Genomic DNA, 17,999 nt, shown 5'->3' with positions numbered 1-17,999 from the left:
TTTATTTATTTATTTATTTATTTATTTATTTATTTATTTATTTATTTATTTATTTATTTATTTATTTATTTATTTATTTATTTATTTATTTATTTATTTATTCATCCATCTATTCATTCATTCATTTATTTCATTACTTATTTATTTATTCATTCATCTATTTATTTATTTATCTATCCATCTATATTTGTTTATTTAACTATTCATTCATCCATCTATTTATTTATTTATCCATCTATTTTTTTATTTAACTATTCATCCATCTATTTATTTATTTATTTATCCATCTATTTATTTATTTAATTATTCATTCATCCATCTGTTTATTTATTTATTTATCCATCCATCCATTTATTTGTTTATTTAACTATTCATTCATCCATCTATTTATTTATTTATCCATCTATTTATTTATTTAACTATTCATCCATCTATTTATTTATGTATTTATTTACTTATTTATTAATTCATCCATCTGTTTATTTATTTATCCATCTATTTATTTATTTATTTATTCATTCATTCATCTATTTATTTATTTATTTATTTATTTATCCATATATTTATTTATTTCACTATTCATCCATCTATTTATCTATCCATCCATCCATCCATCCATCCATCCATCTATCTATTTATTTATTTATTTATTTATTTATTTATTTATTTATTCATTCATTCATTCATTCATTTATCCATCTATTTATTTGTTTGTTTCTTCATTTCTTTATTTATCCATCAATTTATTTATTTATTTTCTCCTTCATTCATTCATTCATTCATTCATTCGTTCGTTTACTTAACTCTTTCGTCTTCTTTGTTTTATTATTTTATATATAATTTAATATAAAATATAATAATTCATTTATTTTGTTATTTTTGCTACACTTAATAATCTGAACATTAATTTGATCATATACTTTAATATATAGTTTCACTGATTATTCGGTTGATCTCTAATCAGTGATTTTCTAATTTCCTCTCATTCCTCCCAGGGAGATTACATGTAGGGGGTGATTATCTAATGTTGGTTTGGTTCTAGTTTGACTTTGGGCATGAAAAATGTACAATTTCCTCATTGTTTTGTCCTATTGTTCACCTGTCTTTGTAATAAAACATATATACACAAAGATTACACTAGTGTTTAGGTTAGTTTTTAATGTTTTAGAAAAAAAAGCATTTTAAGCTCTTTAAGGCTGCATTTATTTTAAATTTATTTGAAAATGCATAAAAACAGCAATATTGTCAAATATTATTATAGTTTAAAGGAAATGCTTATTGCTATCATATGTTTTAAAATGTAGTTTATTTTTGTAACGCCAAAGCTGAATTTCCCACATTCATTACACTGTGTTCAATTTAAGTCTTTTTTATTTTAATATAATTTGGCTCTTAAGGAACATTTTATTATTATTTTATTATTATATTTTTGTAGAAGCTAGTGTACAATTTAAAAAAACATTTCAGTCAACATTTTATTTACTGTCATGTGATAAAACTAGTAATTTATTTTGTCCAAAGAAAATTAATTGTTAAAAATGATGGAGAAAATGACTGAACATGGGTTTGGATTGACATGATGCTGAGAAAAGAATGACACAATGTTATTACTGGTTGAACTATGCAAACCATGAGAACCATATTTATTTTCACTAGTAAACTGTAGTAAGCTATTCTGTCCCATAGGGTTTTGCCTTTTTGTAAGTTATGTTGCAAGAGACTTTGCAAATGTTTACATCTGACTATGACTTCAGCCATGAGGTACTTTAAAGATCAAGGCACATCAGCAGTAAAGTGTGTGTTCAGCTGCTGACTAACCTCCTCCTTCAGAAGCTCCACCAGCTGCTGAATGGACTCGTTGACGGTGAGCTCTCCAGTCCTCAACACCAGCTCTGGAGCCTCCGGATGCTCATACTCAGAGTCAATACCAGTGAAGCCTGAGCCACAAATCACACAGGAAAACAAATTTATTTTTTCTTAATTACTTTTTATCTTTGCCATGATAACAGTGAATAATATTTGACTAGATATTTTTCAAGACACTTCTATACAGCTTAAAGTGACTTTTAAAGGCTTAACTGGGTTAATTTGGTTAACTAGGCAGGTTAGGGTAATTAGGCAAATTGTATAATGATGGTTTGTTCTGTAGACAGTCGAAAAAATATATAGCTTAAAGGGGCTAATAATTTTGTCCATAAAATGGTTTTTTAAAAAATTAAAAACTGCTTTTATTCTAGCCGAAATAAAACAAATAAGACTTTCTCCAGAAGAAAAAATATTATCAGACACACTGTGAAAATTTCCTTGCTCTGTTACTCATCATTTGGGAAAGATTTAAGAAGGAAAAAAAATATCAAAGGGGGGCTAATTATACTAACTTCAACTGTATCTGAAGTAAAGTCATGTTTTTGCCAACAGAAAGTTGAATTTTTGTTAGCAAGAAGTTGCTAGGCAACAGATGCACACATATTTAAAGTCACAGGGAAAAATAGCAGACACTGAAATGCATGCAGGAAGGTAGTTCTAGGTGGAAATAATCAGCACTCTTTTGGGTTTTGTAATTTTAACAAATAAACAACGTTTTTCTAAAAGGGAATCTGTGTGTTTTATTTCAGCAAAGTTTTTTAAATTGCAAAATGGTCAAAATGACCACCTCTGTACTTCTAGCGTGAAGGATTCTACATGTTATATTACCTTTAATCTGTCCAGCTCTTGCTTTTTTGTACAGTCCTTTAACATCTCTGCTTTCACAGACATCCAGAGGTGCGTTCACAAACACCTCAAAAAAGGGCAAACCAGCTTTCTCATGAATGACCCGAGCCTCTGTGCGGTCCTTAGCAAATAAATAAATAAAAAAAGAGTATTCATTTCACATTTAAATGACATTTACATTTGGCAGATGCTTTTTATTTTAATGGTTAAATGAAATAAATGTTTTTAGTATCTGCAAAGTGTCCAAATGGAGGCAGATTGTACTGGAGTGGGTTTAAGATCCTCAAACATTCAAAATGGTCTAATGATGTTTTTTAGTGTTGTGACTTTGCTATAATCCTTTGACTAAAACCTTGTTCATCCAGTATTACTATATTTATCATAATTATAGAAAATATTCAGAGTCTGTGCTGTGGTTGCTCACTTTGGTAAATGGTGAGATGAAACTTGTGATGCAAACAAGTCCAGCATCTGCAAACAGTTTGGCCACTTCGGCAATACGCCGGATGTTTTCCTCTCGATCCTCTGAGGTGAAGCCCAAATCTTTATTCAGACCATGACGAATGTTGTCACCATCCAGAGAGTAGCAGGGAATGCGATGAGAGACCAGATATTCCTCTAAGGCAAATCCCACTGTTGTCTTACCTGCCCCAGACAGACCTGCAGAAACAAACGCAAAATCAAAAATAAGACAGTGAAGGCAAGTCTGTCTGTCTGTAAAAGTAAACTAAACATTACTTTATTATGAATTAATGAAGGTATGTGCTAATCATGAACTAACTTTAACACCATGAGTTCATGTGTGAATAACTGCTATCATAATTACTTGTTGTTTCATGTTTTTAATTAATGTATTAATTAACATTTAAGTTTAAGCTAAATGTAACCAACAAGAACACATAAGCTGTTAATGTATAATTATGTCGTGACTACTTGAAGGGGCACATCACCATTAACTCATCAATAACTACTCATGAACACCTGTGTTTAAACTGTTGCTGTTGACAGAACACTTTTCTATTGTTATTCAGTGTAAACGCACTAGATGGGCACGAAAAAGGAGTTCATGAGTAGTTAACAATGGGTTAATGATGATGATCATCATATCAAGAGTTCTTGGTGGTTAAATTAAGCATAAACTAATGTGGTAATTAATACATTTAATACATAAATCTAATGTACTTAGGGTAAATAACTAGTAGTTAAGGTAGCCCTTATTTAATAACTTAAATAACTAGTACTTAAGGTAGACCTTATTTAATAACTTCAATAACTAGTACTTAAGGTAGCCCTTATTTAATAACTTAAATAATTAGTACTTAAGGTGGCCCTTATTTAATAACTTCAATAACTAGTATTTAAGGTAGCCCTTATTTAATACCCTAAATAACTAGTACTTCAGGTAGCCCTTATTTAATAATTTAAATAACTAGTACTTCAGGTAGCCCTTATTTAATAACTTAAATAACTAGTACTTAAGGTAGCCCTTTTTTAATAACTTCAATAACTAGTATTTAAGGTAGCCCTCATTTAATAACTTAAATAACTAGTACTTAAGGTAGCCCTTATTTAATAACTTAAATAACTAGTCCTTCAGGTAGCCCTTATTTAAACAATTAAATAACTAGTACTTAAGGTAGCCCTTTTTTAATAACTTCAATAACTAGTATTTAAGGCAGCCCTTATTTAATAACTTAAATAACTAGTAGTTAAGGTAGCCCTTATTTAATAACTTAAATAAATAGTACTTAAGGTAGCCCTTATTTAAAAAAAACTAAATAACTAGTACTTAAGGTAGCCCTTATTTAATAACTTCAATAACTAGTACTTAAGATAGCCCTCATTTAATAACTTAAATAATTAGTACTTAAGGTAGCCCTTATTTAATAACCTAAATAATTAGTACTTAAGGTAGCCCTTATTTAAAAAACTAAATAACTAGTACTTAAGGTAGCCCCTATTTAATACCCTAAATAACTAGTCCTTCAGGTAGCCCTTATTTAATAATTTAAATAACTAGTACTTCAGGTAGCCCTTATTCAAAAAATTAAATAACTAATACTTAAGGTAGCCCTTTTTTAATAACTTCAATAACTAGTACTTACGGTAGCCTTTATTTAATAATTTAAATAACTAGTACTTAAGGGAGCCCTTATTTAATAACTTAAATAACTAGTACTTAAGGTAGCCCTTATTTTAAAAATTAAACAACTAGTACTTAACGTAGCCCTTATTTAATAACTTAAATAACTAGTACTTAAGGTAGCCCTTTTTTAATAACTTCAATAACTAATATTTAAGGTAGCCCTTATTTAATAACTTCAATAACAAGTAGTTAAGGTAGCCTTTATTTAATAACTTCAATAACTAGTACTTAAGGTAGCCCTTATTTAATAACTTAAATAATTAGTACTTAAGGTAGCCCTTATTTAATAACTTCAATAACTAGTACTTAAGGTAGCCCTTATTTAATAACTTAAATAATTAGTACTTAAGGTGGCCCTTATTTATTAACTTCAATAACTAGTATTTAAGGTAGCCCTTATTTAATACCCTAAATAACTAGTACTTCAGGTAGCCCTTATTTAATAATTTAAATAACTAGTACTTCAGGTAGCCCTTATTTAATAACTTAAATAACTAGTACTTAAGGTAGCCCTTTTTTAATAACTTCAATAACTAGTATTTAAGGTAGCCCTCATTTAATAACTTAAATAACTAGTACTTAAGGTAGCCCTTATTTAATAACTTAAATAACTAGTACTTCAGGTAGCCCGTATTTAATAACTTAAATAACTAGTACTTAAGGTAGCCCTTTTTTAATAACTTCAATAACTAGTATTTAAGGTAGCCCTCATTTAATAACTTAAATAACTAGTACTTAAGGTAGCCCTTATTTAATAACTTAAATAACTAGTCCTTCAGGTAGCCCTTATTTAAACAATTAAATAACTAGTACTTAAGGTAGCCCTTTTTTAATAACTTCAATAACTAGTATTTAAGGCAGCCCTTATTTAATAACTTAAATAACTAGTAGTTAAGGTAGCCCTTATTTAATAACTTAAATAAATAGTACTTAAGGTAGCCCTTATTTAAAAAACTAAATAACTAGTACTTAATGTAGCCCTTATTTAATAACTTCAATAACTAGTACTTAAGATAGCCCTCATTTAATAACTTAAATAATTAGTACTTAAGGTAGCCCTTATTTAATAACTTCAATAACTAGTACTTAAGGTAGCCCTTATTTAATAACTTAAATAATTAGTACTTAAGGTAGCCCTTATTTAAAAAACTAAATAACTAGTACTTAAGGTAGCCCCTATTTAATACCCTAAATAACTAGTACTTCAGGTAGCCCTTATTTAATAATTTAAATAACTAGTACTTCAGGTAGCCCTTATTCAAAAATTATATAACTAGTAATTAAGGTAGCCCTTTTTTAATAACTTCAATAACTAGTACTTAAGGTAGCCCTTATTTAATAACTTAAATAACTAGTACTTAAGGTAGCCCTTATTTAATAACTTAAATAACTAGTACTTAAGGTAGCCCTTATTTAAACAATTAAATAACTAGTACTTAAGGTAGCCCTTATTTTAACAATTAAATAACTAGTACTTAAGGTAGCCCTTATTTAAACAATTAAATAACTAGTACTTAAGGTAGCCCTTATTTAAACAATTAAATAACTAGTACTTACGGTAGCCCTTATTTAATAATTTAAATAACTAGTACTTAAGGTAGCCCTTATTTAAAAAATAAATAACTAGTACTTAAGGTAGCCCTTATTTAATAACTTAAATAACTAGTACTTAAGGTAGCCCTTATTTTAAAAATTAAACAACTAGTACTTAACGTAGCCCTTATTTAATAACTTCAATAAGGTAGCCCTTATTCACATATAAATTCATGTGACTCATGTTGTAGTTAAAGTTAGTTCATGATTAGCGCATTCATTAACTCATCATTAACCCATAATAAAGTAATGTTTGGTTTACATATTAATACATCATTATTCATGTACTGTTATTGTAAAGTGTTACAATGTATTTTAATAGAATGGTTTTAATAAAATGTACTTTAAACCTGTTTTTTAAAATAATATATGTATTAAATTTTATGTATTTACAATTTTAAATGATTTTTTTCAATATACATTTGCATGGCCCACTTAAACTGATGATCATTTTTACTTTGTTTTAAATGTAAAACATAAACAATGTTCATGATCATTTGAGTAAAACTACTGGAACAGTGAGCATGCATCAACCATAAATCTGTATTAAAAATGCTTAGTCAGCATCTAGTTTAAAGTTCAGAGCAACTTGCTTTACAGGTGTCACAGGCTTGTGAAGCGGGATCTGCTTTACCTGACATTGAGTTTGATTGCCAAAGCATTTTTGATTTCATCACTCAAGCATGCTGAAAATTAGTATATTTTTTCATATGCTTGAAATAAGGCCTTAAAAAATCGAGTTTTTTGGTCAAATAAGCAAGACTTTAGCTGAATTTATTAATAAAAAAGTGATTACTCATCCAATTTTTAAACTTACTTAATATTTTTTAATGATATTACTTACAGTATATAATGTAAAAAGCAAGAAACCAAGAGCTGAGCCTTATGATGTCTCTTCATTAACTGATAAAAATGGATAATGTTCCGATAGGAAAGACCTGAAGCAAGCCAATGTAGTTACAGTAATACCATGTTCATTTTTTAACCCTATTTACGTAGGAGAATATTTGATTTTACTGTTGTTTTGTGTGCTTTTCCATTGATCAATTACCTGTGAGCCAGACTGTACATCCTCTAAATCCTCCTCTAGTGCCCACAACTTGCCCTCTCTTACTGCGGCTGACATGATGGTCCTGGTAAACCACATTAGTGGACTTCTGCGTATCCTAAAACAGACATGACCACAAATTTACAGCAAATTCTAGCACTGCATCAGCAATCAAAATACCATTTACAGTTTTTACACTACATTGACATTTATACATATTATGCCAGACATTATGCTTCTGTATGTTTTGTTTTTGATATCAAGGGCATGATTCATCAACTGGGGAATTTAGCCCGCTAGCTCAATCACATAAAAGCACCAACAGGACTGTAAAGTTCTGTGGGTGATCTATAAAAATGCAGATGCAGCAGCTCTTTTCTAAGATGACCAGCATATACAATGAGGTCATCCATAAGTGAGCTATGACCTATGCCAAAAGAGTTTGAACTAGTACAAGCTGTTAGTAAATCAGTTTACTAAATTGGTAAAGTAACGATTTGTTGTCTTGTTCACCTCCAGAATTTGTAACTAATGGAGTAAACAAATGTTATTCCAATTCACACTAATGATATTTACATAGACAAATAAAGGATTTATTTAATGCAGTTCTTTGCCCAACATTAAGTAAATACCACAAAACAACTTAATGGAGTCTAGGATTAATAACTGAATATGTTTATCTCACCTCTCTATTATCATATTGCTCAATAGCTCACATTACACAGTGTTAAATCTGTGAGCGCTTAGGTATGAGTAAAAGTGATAACTTTTAGAGCAATGTTGCCTGGCGACCTCTGATAATGTCACGATTAATGGGCAGCCAGATGAGACAAGGCATCTATTTAGGCAAGGCAAGGCATGGCAAGTTTATTTATCTAGCACATTTCATTCTTAATGGTAATTCATCATGCTTTACATAAACAATAATAAAAGAAACATAAGAAATTTTTTAATTGTTAAAACAGGTTTAAAAGGAATAACGAAGAAAGCAAGACAGTGCAATCTGTTGGATATACAGTGTTCATTCAGTAAATGAGCAGCTAAACATATATTGAAATATAAAATATGTAACCTAGTATTTAAAATAATCATTGAGAGTTGGAAATTCATTCACAGCTGAGTATTTTTCTATTTTTCTAACAAATTATTCATGGACATCTGAAATAGGCGTAAAGAAATGTTATTGCTTTTCACAGTAATGATATTTACTTAGACACATAAAGGATTAATTTCATGCAATTCTTTGCCCACCACCAGGTAAATACCACAAAACAACTTAATGGAGTCTATGACTTATATTTATTTATTTATTTATTTATTACATATTTATTGCCACATCAGCAACTTATGGCTATTTCGTGGCCAAATGGATATACATCAAAATATTACATGATAAAAACAAATTCGTATTATATAAAAAAATTACTTAAGACAAATATATAAAATATAAACAGATAAAATTTACAAAAAAAATTTATTCAAAGTTAAATATGATTTTTCAGTTCTATTTTTGATAAAAAAAATGTAAAACTCTTCCTGGTGGTACCTTTTTAAAAATGTCCATCAAAGTGCTCTCCTTATAAAAATTTTGTCTAATGGAATTTAAAGTTCTACATTCCAACAAAATATGTTTGATGGTGAGAGCAGTCTGGCAGTTATTACATTTAGGTGATTGTTTGTTATTTAATAAATATGAATGTGTCAACCTAGAATGTCCAATTCGACATCTGGTGTAGACCATCTGATCATGCCTGGTTTCGAAATTATAATTTGCTAAATGTCTTTCATTTATTTTCGGGTTAATTTCATATAATTTGTTGTTGATGCTGTTGGTCTATGACTTATAACTAAATATGTTTATCTCACCTATCTATTATCATATGGGCAACTTTTCCAGTGTGGACAGATTGCTCTGTAGCTCACATTATATAGTGTTAAATTTGTGAGCGCTCAGGTTTAAGTATGATGATAATAGATAAAAGCAATGTAAAATCAAGGTAAAGCTATGTGGTCGAAGCAGACTTTTCTCTTGCGTTTACTTCTGAAAACACTATTGGCTGGGTTTGGGTCAATTGTTTGCTAGGTGATTTGTATGACAAGTCCCACCTTCTCATGGACGTGTACTAGAAGAACATGTATACTATCTGAAACTTGTAACAAAATGTACCCTAAAAGTGCTCAAGCATGAGCCAACTTTTAGAGCAATGTTGCCCGGCAACTTCTGGTAATGTTTCGGTTAACGGGCAGCCAGATTAGACAAGGCATGTATTTAGGCAAGGCAAGGCATGGCAAGTTTATTTATCTAGCACATTTCATTCTCAATGGTAATCCAACGTGCTTTACATAAACAAGAATAAAAAAAACATTCATTCATTCACTCATTCATTTTCCTTCGGCTTAGTCCCTTATTTATCAGGGTCGCCACTGCAAAATGAACTGCTAACTATTCCAGCATATGTTTTATGTAGCGGATGCCCTTCCAGCTGCATCCCAGTTCTGGGAAACACCCATACACTCTCACATTCACACAAGCACTTATACACTATGGGCAATTTTGTTTTTTGTTTGCCCAGTTCACCTATACTGTATGTCTTTGAACTGTGGGGGAAACCGGAGCACCCGAAGGAAACCCATGCCAACGTGGGGAGAACATGCAAACACACAGAAACGCCAACTGGCCAAGCTGGGACTCAAACCAGCGACCTTCTTACTGTTAGGTGACAGTGCTAACCACTGAGCCACCGTGCAGCTAAAAGAAACATAAGACATTTTAACTAGATTTAAAAGAAATAAAAAAAGAAAGCAATACAGATCAATCTGCTGGACATACAGTGCTCATTCATTAAATGCGCAGCTAAACATACTTTAAAATCTAAAATATATTAGCTAGCACTTTAAAAAAAAACATTGAGAGTTGGAAATTTCACACTGAGCATTTTTAGAACAGGACATGCATATCTGCAGTGCAAAAACCACTTTGGTGGACACGTGCCCCAAGTAACAATACATTTCAGATTTGCGAAAATGTACACAGTGACAGTGCCCCCTAGTGGATTTGTCATCTGAAACATGCAGCGAAATGTACCCAGAGCAATGTATTTTATGTTTCACAAAAAAGTATGCTGAAGCACGAATATCCAATGAGCTTAGGCCGGAAAATTTTGTCAATATGTTGAATTTAATTCAAATAAATGCTATTCTATTAAACATCACGATTATTCATTCATTCATTTTCCTTCTCCTGCTTAATCCCTTTATTCATTAGGGGTCGCCACAGCGGAATGAACCACCAACTTATCCTGCATATGTTTTACACAGCGGATGCCGTTCCATCCTGGGAAACATCCACACACACACAGAAATGCCAACTGGCCCAGCCGAGACCTCACGATTAAACAATCATAAAAAATTGCATAGCTTAACTTCTTCTAAAATAATATTGAGAAGTTTTTGACAATCACATCGACATATCAAAAGGATTTCAGATTACGTGACACTGAAGACTGGAGTTGGAAATTCAGTAATAAATTAAATAAATCACATCTTAATGAATTAAAAATGTAACAGAATTGTTTTGAATTGTAATAATATTTAGCAATGTTACTGATTTCACTTCATATACACATTGTGAGCATGAAAGATCTCTTTCAAGGATACTTTTTAATCACAAAAACGTTTGAACAGCACTCATTTCTGAAGATTATCTATAGTACTCTGAAACAGAAACACAAAAACAGCATGCTTTATTTCTTATATTTATGAAAATCCATAATGTGCTGGTATGAATAAACTCTTATTTACCAAGGATTTAGGGTATGAATGAACAAGCACATAATACATCCATGTGTGGAGCAGCTTCTGGTCTTGAATTGGGAGTCGTTAATACAGTGCGGTGTTCAGTCGTAATAATTCCCATCTCTCTCACACACACTCATACAAAACATCGGCTCAGCCTCAGTTCCCCGCTGAGAACTGAGCTGGAAAAATACTGGGTTTGTGCAGGGAAAACCAGCGCTGCTTTATAAACAGACCATTATATTCATTAACCAGGAATGTGTATCTGCATCAACTTTGGACAGGGTCAGATATGAAGGTCTTGCTGGCTGTTACATGTCAGATGAAGAAGGTTAAATCCCACAGTGGTAACTCAGTCAGTGATGCAATTTAGCTATACGTTCAAACACACAGTCTTTTCTTCCTACGCCTGTCTCAGATTTACTCACAGAGTGCGTGAAATACAAATGGATTCATTCATTACGCACTCAATGGCTTGCAGTGGTTCCCGCTGACAGACCAGCTCACTCAGACACACACACTTTCTCCTATTTGTTTTCTCTGTGAAGATTTACATGCAGTGCCAGTAAGGGCTTTTATGAATGAACGCTGTCGAAATCAAAAAAGATAACAGTCTGAATATGAGCAAAACTCTGACCTCAGAGCAGATCTTTGTCTTTCTGCCTGCAGGTGTCATATTTCACTGTTTTCTAAAACAACAGATCTGGGTTGAGACATTTGGGTCAAAACATCTGTCATAAAATGGGTTTTTTTAACATCTGAATCTGAAATCTGGCTATCATCAAAGGAATGTGGATGGGGCTTTGTTTTTTCTCTGTAAAAAGTGGCAGAGCACATTTTGGCAGCTTTATTCCAGCTGCTTTTGTCAGTGAAAATAGAACTTTGGTTTAAAACAGGGGTGCCCAAACTTTTTCTTATGAAGGGCTAAAGTCCAAGCTTGATTGAGAGCGGTGGCCCGAAGGTAAATATAGCAAACTGTATTACAATAAAAGGGTCGTCTACTACACGATATCATATTTTAAACTTTAGTTGATGTGTAATGTAGCTGTGTGAACATAAACAACATCTCTGAATGAATGTAATATGCTCAAAGTTCAATGCAAAGGGAGACATTGGTTTTTACAGTGTTAGCTAAGCAAAGCCTACAGCGAACAAGTTTGGGGACTACAAACAAATACATCTGGGCTAGTAAGATCACAAATGCTTCAGGTTACACACATTCACCACACACATACACACCGCACAGCGAAAGGGCATGGCCAGAGATGCTGTAATGTTAAAGCAGTGAAAGTTAAAAAGGTGTGTCATTTTCTGTCTGATAGGGCATATGCCGAGCTAGTGTTTCTTCCCATACTTATAAACGCTGGGTGAACGGTTAATGTGACTTTTTTCCATTTTATACGTTTCCTTTTACAGCATCGATGTTGTAATGCAATTACAATACAATCAGTTAAATAGACTTTGGAAATCATTTAGTTGCTTAAGCGTAAAACGAGACAAAAAGCCTTTTACTTGCACGCGCCCATCAGGATCGGCAGGCTAGCGCAGCCCCATTGAATATACTGGGGTAAAATAAATGTTTATATTTTAAAGACATGGCGGGAAAAAATGAAATTGAATGCAGTGCTTCTAGTACAATCTGAGACCCACTTCATATGAGATATCACTCAGCCAGTGGAGATCGCTGATTTTTAAAGAAAACAGACCTTAAACGCACCGATTTTGCAATGGTATACAGTTTACCGGAAATGCTTAACCCAGATTACTGTCAAATTAAAAGTCCTTTAGCATACTTCCGCATATACCCTATTCAGGCTCAAACTAATACGGCTAACAGCTACTCTGACTGACAGTGTTTACACAGTGCAAAAGCATGTGCTATTAGAGGCGTGAAGCATTTCCAGGTGGCATGGAGCCGATCCACGAATCACAGCACATTATTTTAGTTGACCAATCAGAGCCTCTTGAGGGCGGCCTTTCAGAGGAACTAGGAAATATGACAGTCGTGTTTATGTTAGCTGAGTAGCTGTATATAATCAAAGAAAGATATATGAAAAAAAAAACGTGATTTTCTACAAATGAAGCATGAGCACACATTGCTTTGCATCTTATGAACACAACCAAGCCTTAAAAATACACTCTGGACCACCCCTTTAAAAGTTGCCATGAATAATTTCTTAATTTATTTCATAATATTTGAAAAGAAAAGATTACTTCAATCGTATTTACTAATGCATTAAAAAAAAGTGTATTATTTTATCAAACTTTGCCTTGATTTGCACGCTGATATTCGTTGTACATTTTTAAAAAATCTGTTTTATTTACAATGTTTATTTGAAACATTTAATTTCATTTTTGTTTGTTTTTTGTAGCTCAACAATAAAACAAGCAGACATAGGTTATGTTAAAATGGAAATGAAAATCTGTGTTAAAGGCGTTCCCCAATCATTTTCCCTCTGGCAGGCCAAATCAAAGAATACAAAGGGACAACTTTGGCCTGCGGGCCCTAGTTTGGGCATCTCTGGTTTAAAAGGACAGCTCACAAAAAAATAAAAATTTACTAAAAATTTTACACACCCTAGGGTAATCCGAGATGCAGATGTCTTTAATCATCAGTAGAGCATTAAAGAAGATTTTAAGCTGAAACTGTGGTCCTTGGTGGTTCATAAAATGCAAGTCAACAGCACTTTGAGAGTCAAAATACTAACAAAAGAAGAAGAAAATATGAACATATACATGCAAAACATAACTGATATGGTAACTTGTGGTTACAGGGTGGTTACGGTAACAGGTCCAATAGTCAAGGCTGTGGATTAATAATGTTTAATTTGTTGCAGACTGGTCATTTCACTTTTAAAGAGGTCAGTCAGTTTATCTTCAGTAGCCTCAAATATTCAGTCTGTGTATGTTTTCTGTGTCAGTCGCTGGCGTGCTGTATTTTATGAATCACTAAGGACCACCGTTTTAGCTAAAAATTATTTCAAAATTGGAAAAAAAATTATTTCAAAATTGGATTTAGCCTTAGGGTGAATTAAAGGGATCGTTTACCCAAAAAAGAAAAAATGCTGTCATCATTTATTCATCGTTCACTTCAAAGCCTATTAGAAAAATGCTGGTTGCTGTGACAAATTGACTTTCAATTGGTTCCATCAACCATCATTCTTCAAAATATCTTCCTTTGTTTTTGACAGAAGAAAGAAACTTGTAAAGGTTTAAACCCACATGAGGGAGAATAAATTGTGTGGTATTTTCCATTATGTGAACTATCCATTTAACATCAGGTTTTGAGTGAACGATCTCTTTAAATCCTCCTGTTTTCTTCTTATCTCTGCAAAACTCTTTTTATATAAAGTTTAATATAAAGTTAAACATTTATCTTTATAGACTCAGCATAAAGGTATACAGCCCACATGCACGAAAACACCCAAACAACCAAGCAGGATACTTTTTCTCAATCGCAGAGACTAAATGATCTCTGACCATGTCTATGATAATCTGCCTGAATTCGCAAACATGAACTCTTCTGTAGCCTATGCAACTCTACTATATCCAAATATTACAAGATGTTAATCCTATAATATTTGATTAGTTAATACCGAAGGCCATATTTTTGTATTTTATAAAGGTGTATTTTTAATTTTGTTGATTTGACGAAAGCAAATAAAAGACTTTTTAAGGCCTTGTTCAGAACAAGTAAAGAAAATAGGAGAAATCATTCGGAGGGAACAGAGTGATAAGGAAACTAATGTGTGATACATATTATTTCATTTCACCAAAAAAGGGATAAGATTTGAATAACTCCCATACACTAAAACATGGAAATAACTTTACCAGTAGATTCTGTTCACGCTGTAAAAATGTGCTCATCTTGCCTATAGTATGTTTTTGGTTTTGCAATGTAAATGACTAGATTCTTGAATCTGATGCATCTCCTTGACAAGCTCTTTTTTCTGTGAAACTGATACAAACCAAGGAAACTATAGCAAGCAAGGAAATTCTTGTGATTAAAATAAAATGTAAATAATGCACTTACAGATTTTGTTCTTGTTTTAAGCTTTAACTCAAGTTACTTTTCTCAGAAAACAAAATTTACGATTTACACTACTGGTCAGTTTTTTGTTTTTAGAAAATTATTTTGTTCATCAAAGCGGTATTTATTAAAGGTAAAGACTTTTTTATATTTATAAAAATGTTGAATAACTGCTTTCTTTTTGTATGTAGTTTCAATTGAAATTATTACTCTAGTCATTACTGTTTTTATTACCATTACCATTATTAATAATAATTATTATTATTATGATTATTATTATTATTATTATTATTATTAGAGTGATTTCTGAAGGATCATGTGACTGAAGACTGGAGTAATGAAGCTGAAAATCCATCTTTAAAATCCCTGAAATAAATGATTAAATTAGATGATAAACGACTTTAGAACAGTTATTTTATAGTGCAAGAACATTTCACAATTTTACCATTTGTACTATGTTTTTGATTAAATAAATGCAGCCTTGGTGAACAGGAGAAGCTTTTTTAAAACATTTAAAAATCCTATTGACCCCAACCTTTTGACTGGTATATTTAATTTGGACATAAGAGTACCTTGACTTAAGGATGTTTATATATTGAAAAAAAAACATTGTGAGAAACATTTAATGCCATGACTTTACAAATGTATGAGCAGAAATCAAGTCTACATGAACACCATGAACCAAAACTTTCTCTCAATTTCATCCTCCAGGCTAATATAAAGTTACTTTAGTAATGAGCAATTTCAGTGTTGTGGATGTGACATAAAATTAAAACATAAATTCACATAGAAAGTAGATGTTAACATTATATTGAATCATCTGTTTATATTTTCCAGAATAACTGACCACAGAGTTATGGGATCAGAAAAATATCAATCTGTAAACATGTTTTGTATTTTAAATGAGGAAAATAAACATGCGTTATAGATGTGACGAAAAAAGTCTGTGAGTTTACAGTCTACAACATACTTTGTCGAAATTCTGTAAATTAAACTGCACAACCCAAAATAAATAATGATTATCAAATGGATAAGAGTTGGCTCTCTATAGAACAAAAATTATTGATTTTATTTAATTTAATGTTTTTGCATTTATGAGGAAAAGGTGTCGTTATGGATGTGATATCTCTCCGTTATGGATGTGACTGATGTGAAATTGTCACTTGTGTGACTTTGGTAAATCAAATATAATAGTTTGAAAACATTGACAGAGACATTTTGATTATATCTAAAGTACTGTAAAATACTTGCTTACACAAAAAATTAAACGGTTTCCATATTTTGGTGAAAACTCTGGTTGACATTTGCATGGAATTGCTCTAATATAACTGTTCAGTAAACCAGTGACCACGATCCAGTGATAAGGTTAACTCTGCAATTATTATAAAATTCTCTTAAGTTACAAACATTTTACTAAAGTCATAGCTTCAGTCAGGTTTGTAATATTGTAATCATATTGGTCAGGTTTTCACCTATTTTGCGCTCAATTCTTGATTGTTACATTGTTTATAAATTGAGCTTATATATATATATATATATATATATATATATATATATATATATATATATATATATATATATATATATATATATATATATATATATAAACAATGCCAATGCTCAATAGTACTTAAAAGTTGTCAAAATATCTTTTTTAGTTATCATAATTATATAATTTTCAGGTCCAGCCCTCTAAGTGTAACTTGTTTTCATGTATTGTTTTTTAAGCCATGTTAGCCTTACATTCACTTACAGCAAAACTCTTGCCCAATAGATCCCCAAATGATTACAGGCAGTTATATAACACATGAAAAAAGTAGCTGACATTACTAAGACCCCATGTTCGTGCATCTCAGACAACCCGAAAACCCTTGCTAAACACACCAAATTCCTAAGGAAATGACTACAACGGGGATAAAACAGCCGTGACAAAATAAACAAATCGCTCGTCTCGTCAGCCACGGCTTTCTGTCAAATCTTACCAGTGTTTTGTTTCCAGGCATGTCGCTCCGGTGAAGGCGGGACGAACAGGTGACTTTGAAGGTAGTTTGTGGAGACGCGGAAAGAGAAGTCTTTTTAAGAGCTTCCCGAGACACGTCGAAGTCCCTCGTCCCACCTCCCGGGACTCTGTATCTGCATACGGCTGAATGGAGAGCAGTGTACCGGCATGAGGAGGAGGGACCGGCAGCTACGGGACAGAGAGGGGCGGAGAGAAGAGCGCAAAGAGAAAGCAAAGCCTTGTCATATAGCGTATAACAAAATGATTTACTTACTTTTCTGAAGTCGACTTTCAAACGGAAATTACAGGTTTCTATTATTACTAGTAAGTGTAGTAGTCACTAACACAAATAGCCAAGTGTGTATATATATATATATATATATATATATATATATATATATATATATATATATATATATATATATATATATATATATATATATATATATATATATATATATATATATATATGCCTATTTTATTTGATAGGTAAGCATCTAATGAATAAGTACTATCTATCTATCATCAGCCTATCTAATGATTCCATATAAAAAAAGTACTAGTAGCTAATGAGTACTTAATGGGAAATATTATGCTAAATGTTAAAATTGCTTGCCATTGTAAGTGCTTCGTTAAATACGTATGTATAACCATTTTACTTAAGATACTAAAGAAA

At 31.7% G+C, this 17,999-nt stretch overlaps 1 protein-coding gene across 1 annotated transcript in view; it reads right to left on the bottom strand.

The window, feature by feature from the left end:
- The window catches only part of papss2a (3'-phosphoadenosine 5'-phosphosulfate synthase 2a), a 30,941-nt gene extending 13,481 nt beyond the window's left edge, over positions 1-17,460 (bottom strand). Inside the window, exons 1-5 of the mRNA XM_056476888.1 lie at positions 17,307-17,460; positions 7,503-7,617; positions 3,137-3,372; positions 2,695-2,833; positions 1,819-1,937 (exon numbers count right to left, since the gene is read on the bottom strand). Coding sequence (XP_056332863.1) covers positions 1,819-1,937; positions 2,695-2,833; positions 3,137-3,372; positions 7,503-7,617; positions 17,307-17,327 — 630 coding nt within the window. The 5' untranslated portion in view covers positions 17,328-17,460. The remainder of the gene's footprint in view (positions 1-1,818; positions 1,938-2,694; positions 2,834-3,136; positions 3,373-7,502; positions 7,618-17,306) is intronic.
- Positions 17,461-17,999: the final 539 nt, after the last annotated feature.

Source organism: Danio aesculapii, chromosome 17, assembly GCF_903798145.1.
Source record: "Danio aesculapii chromosome 17, fDanAes4.1, whole genome shotgun sequence".
Lineage (NCBI taxonomy): Eukaryota > Metazoa > Chordata > Actinopteri > Cypriniformes > Danionidae > Danio > Danio aesculapii.
Note: the sequence above shows the minus strand (reverse complement) of the source record. Positions and strands in the feature narration are given on the sequence as shown.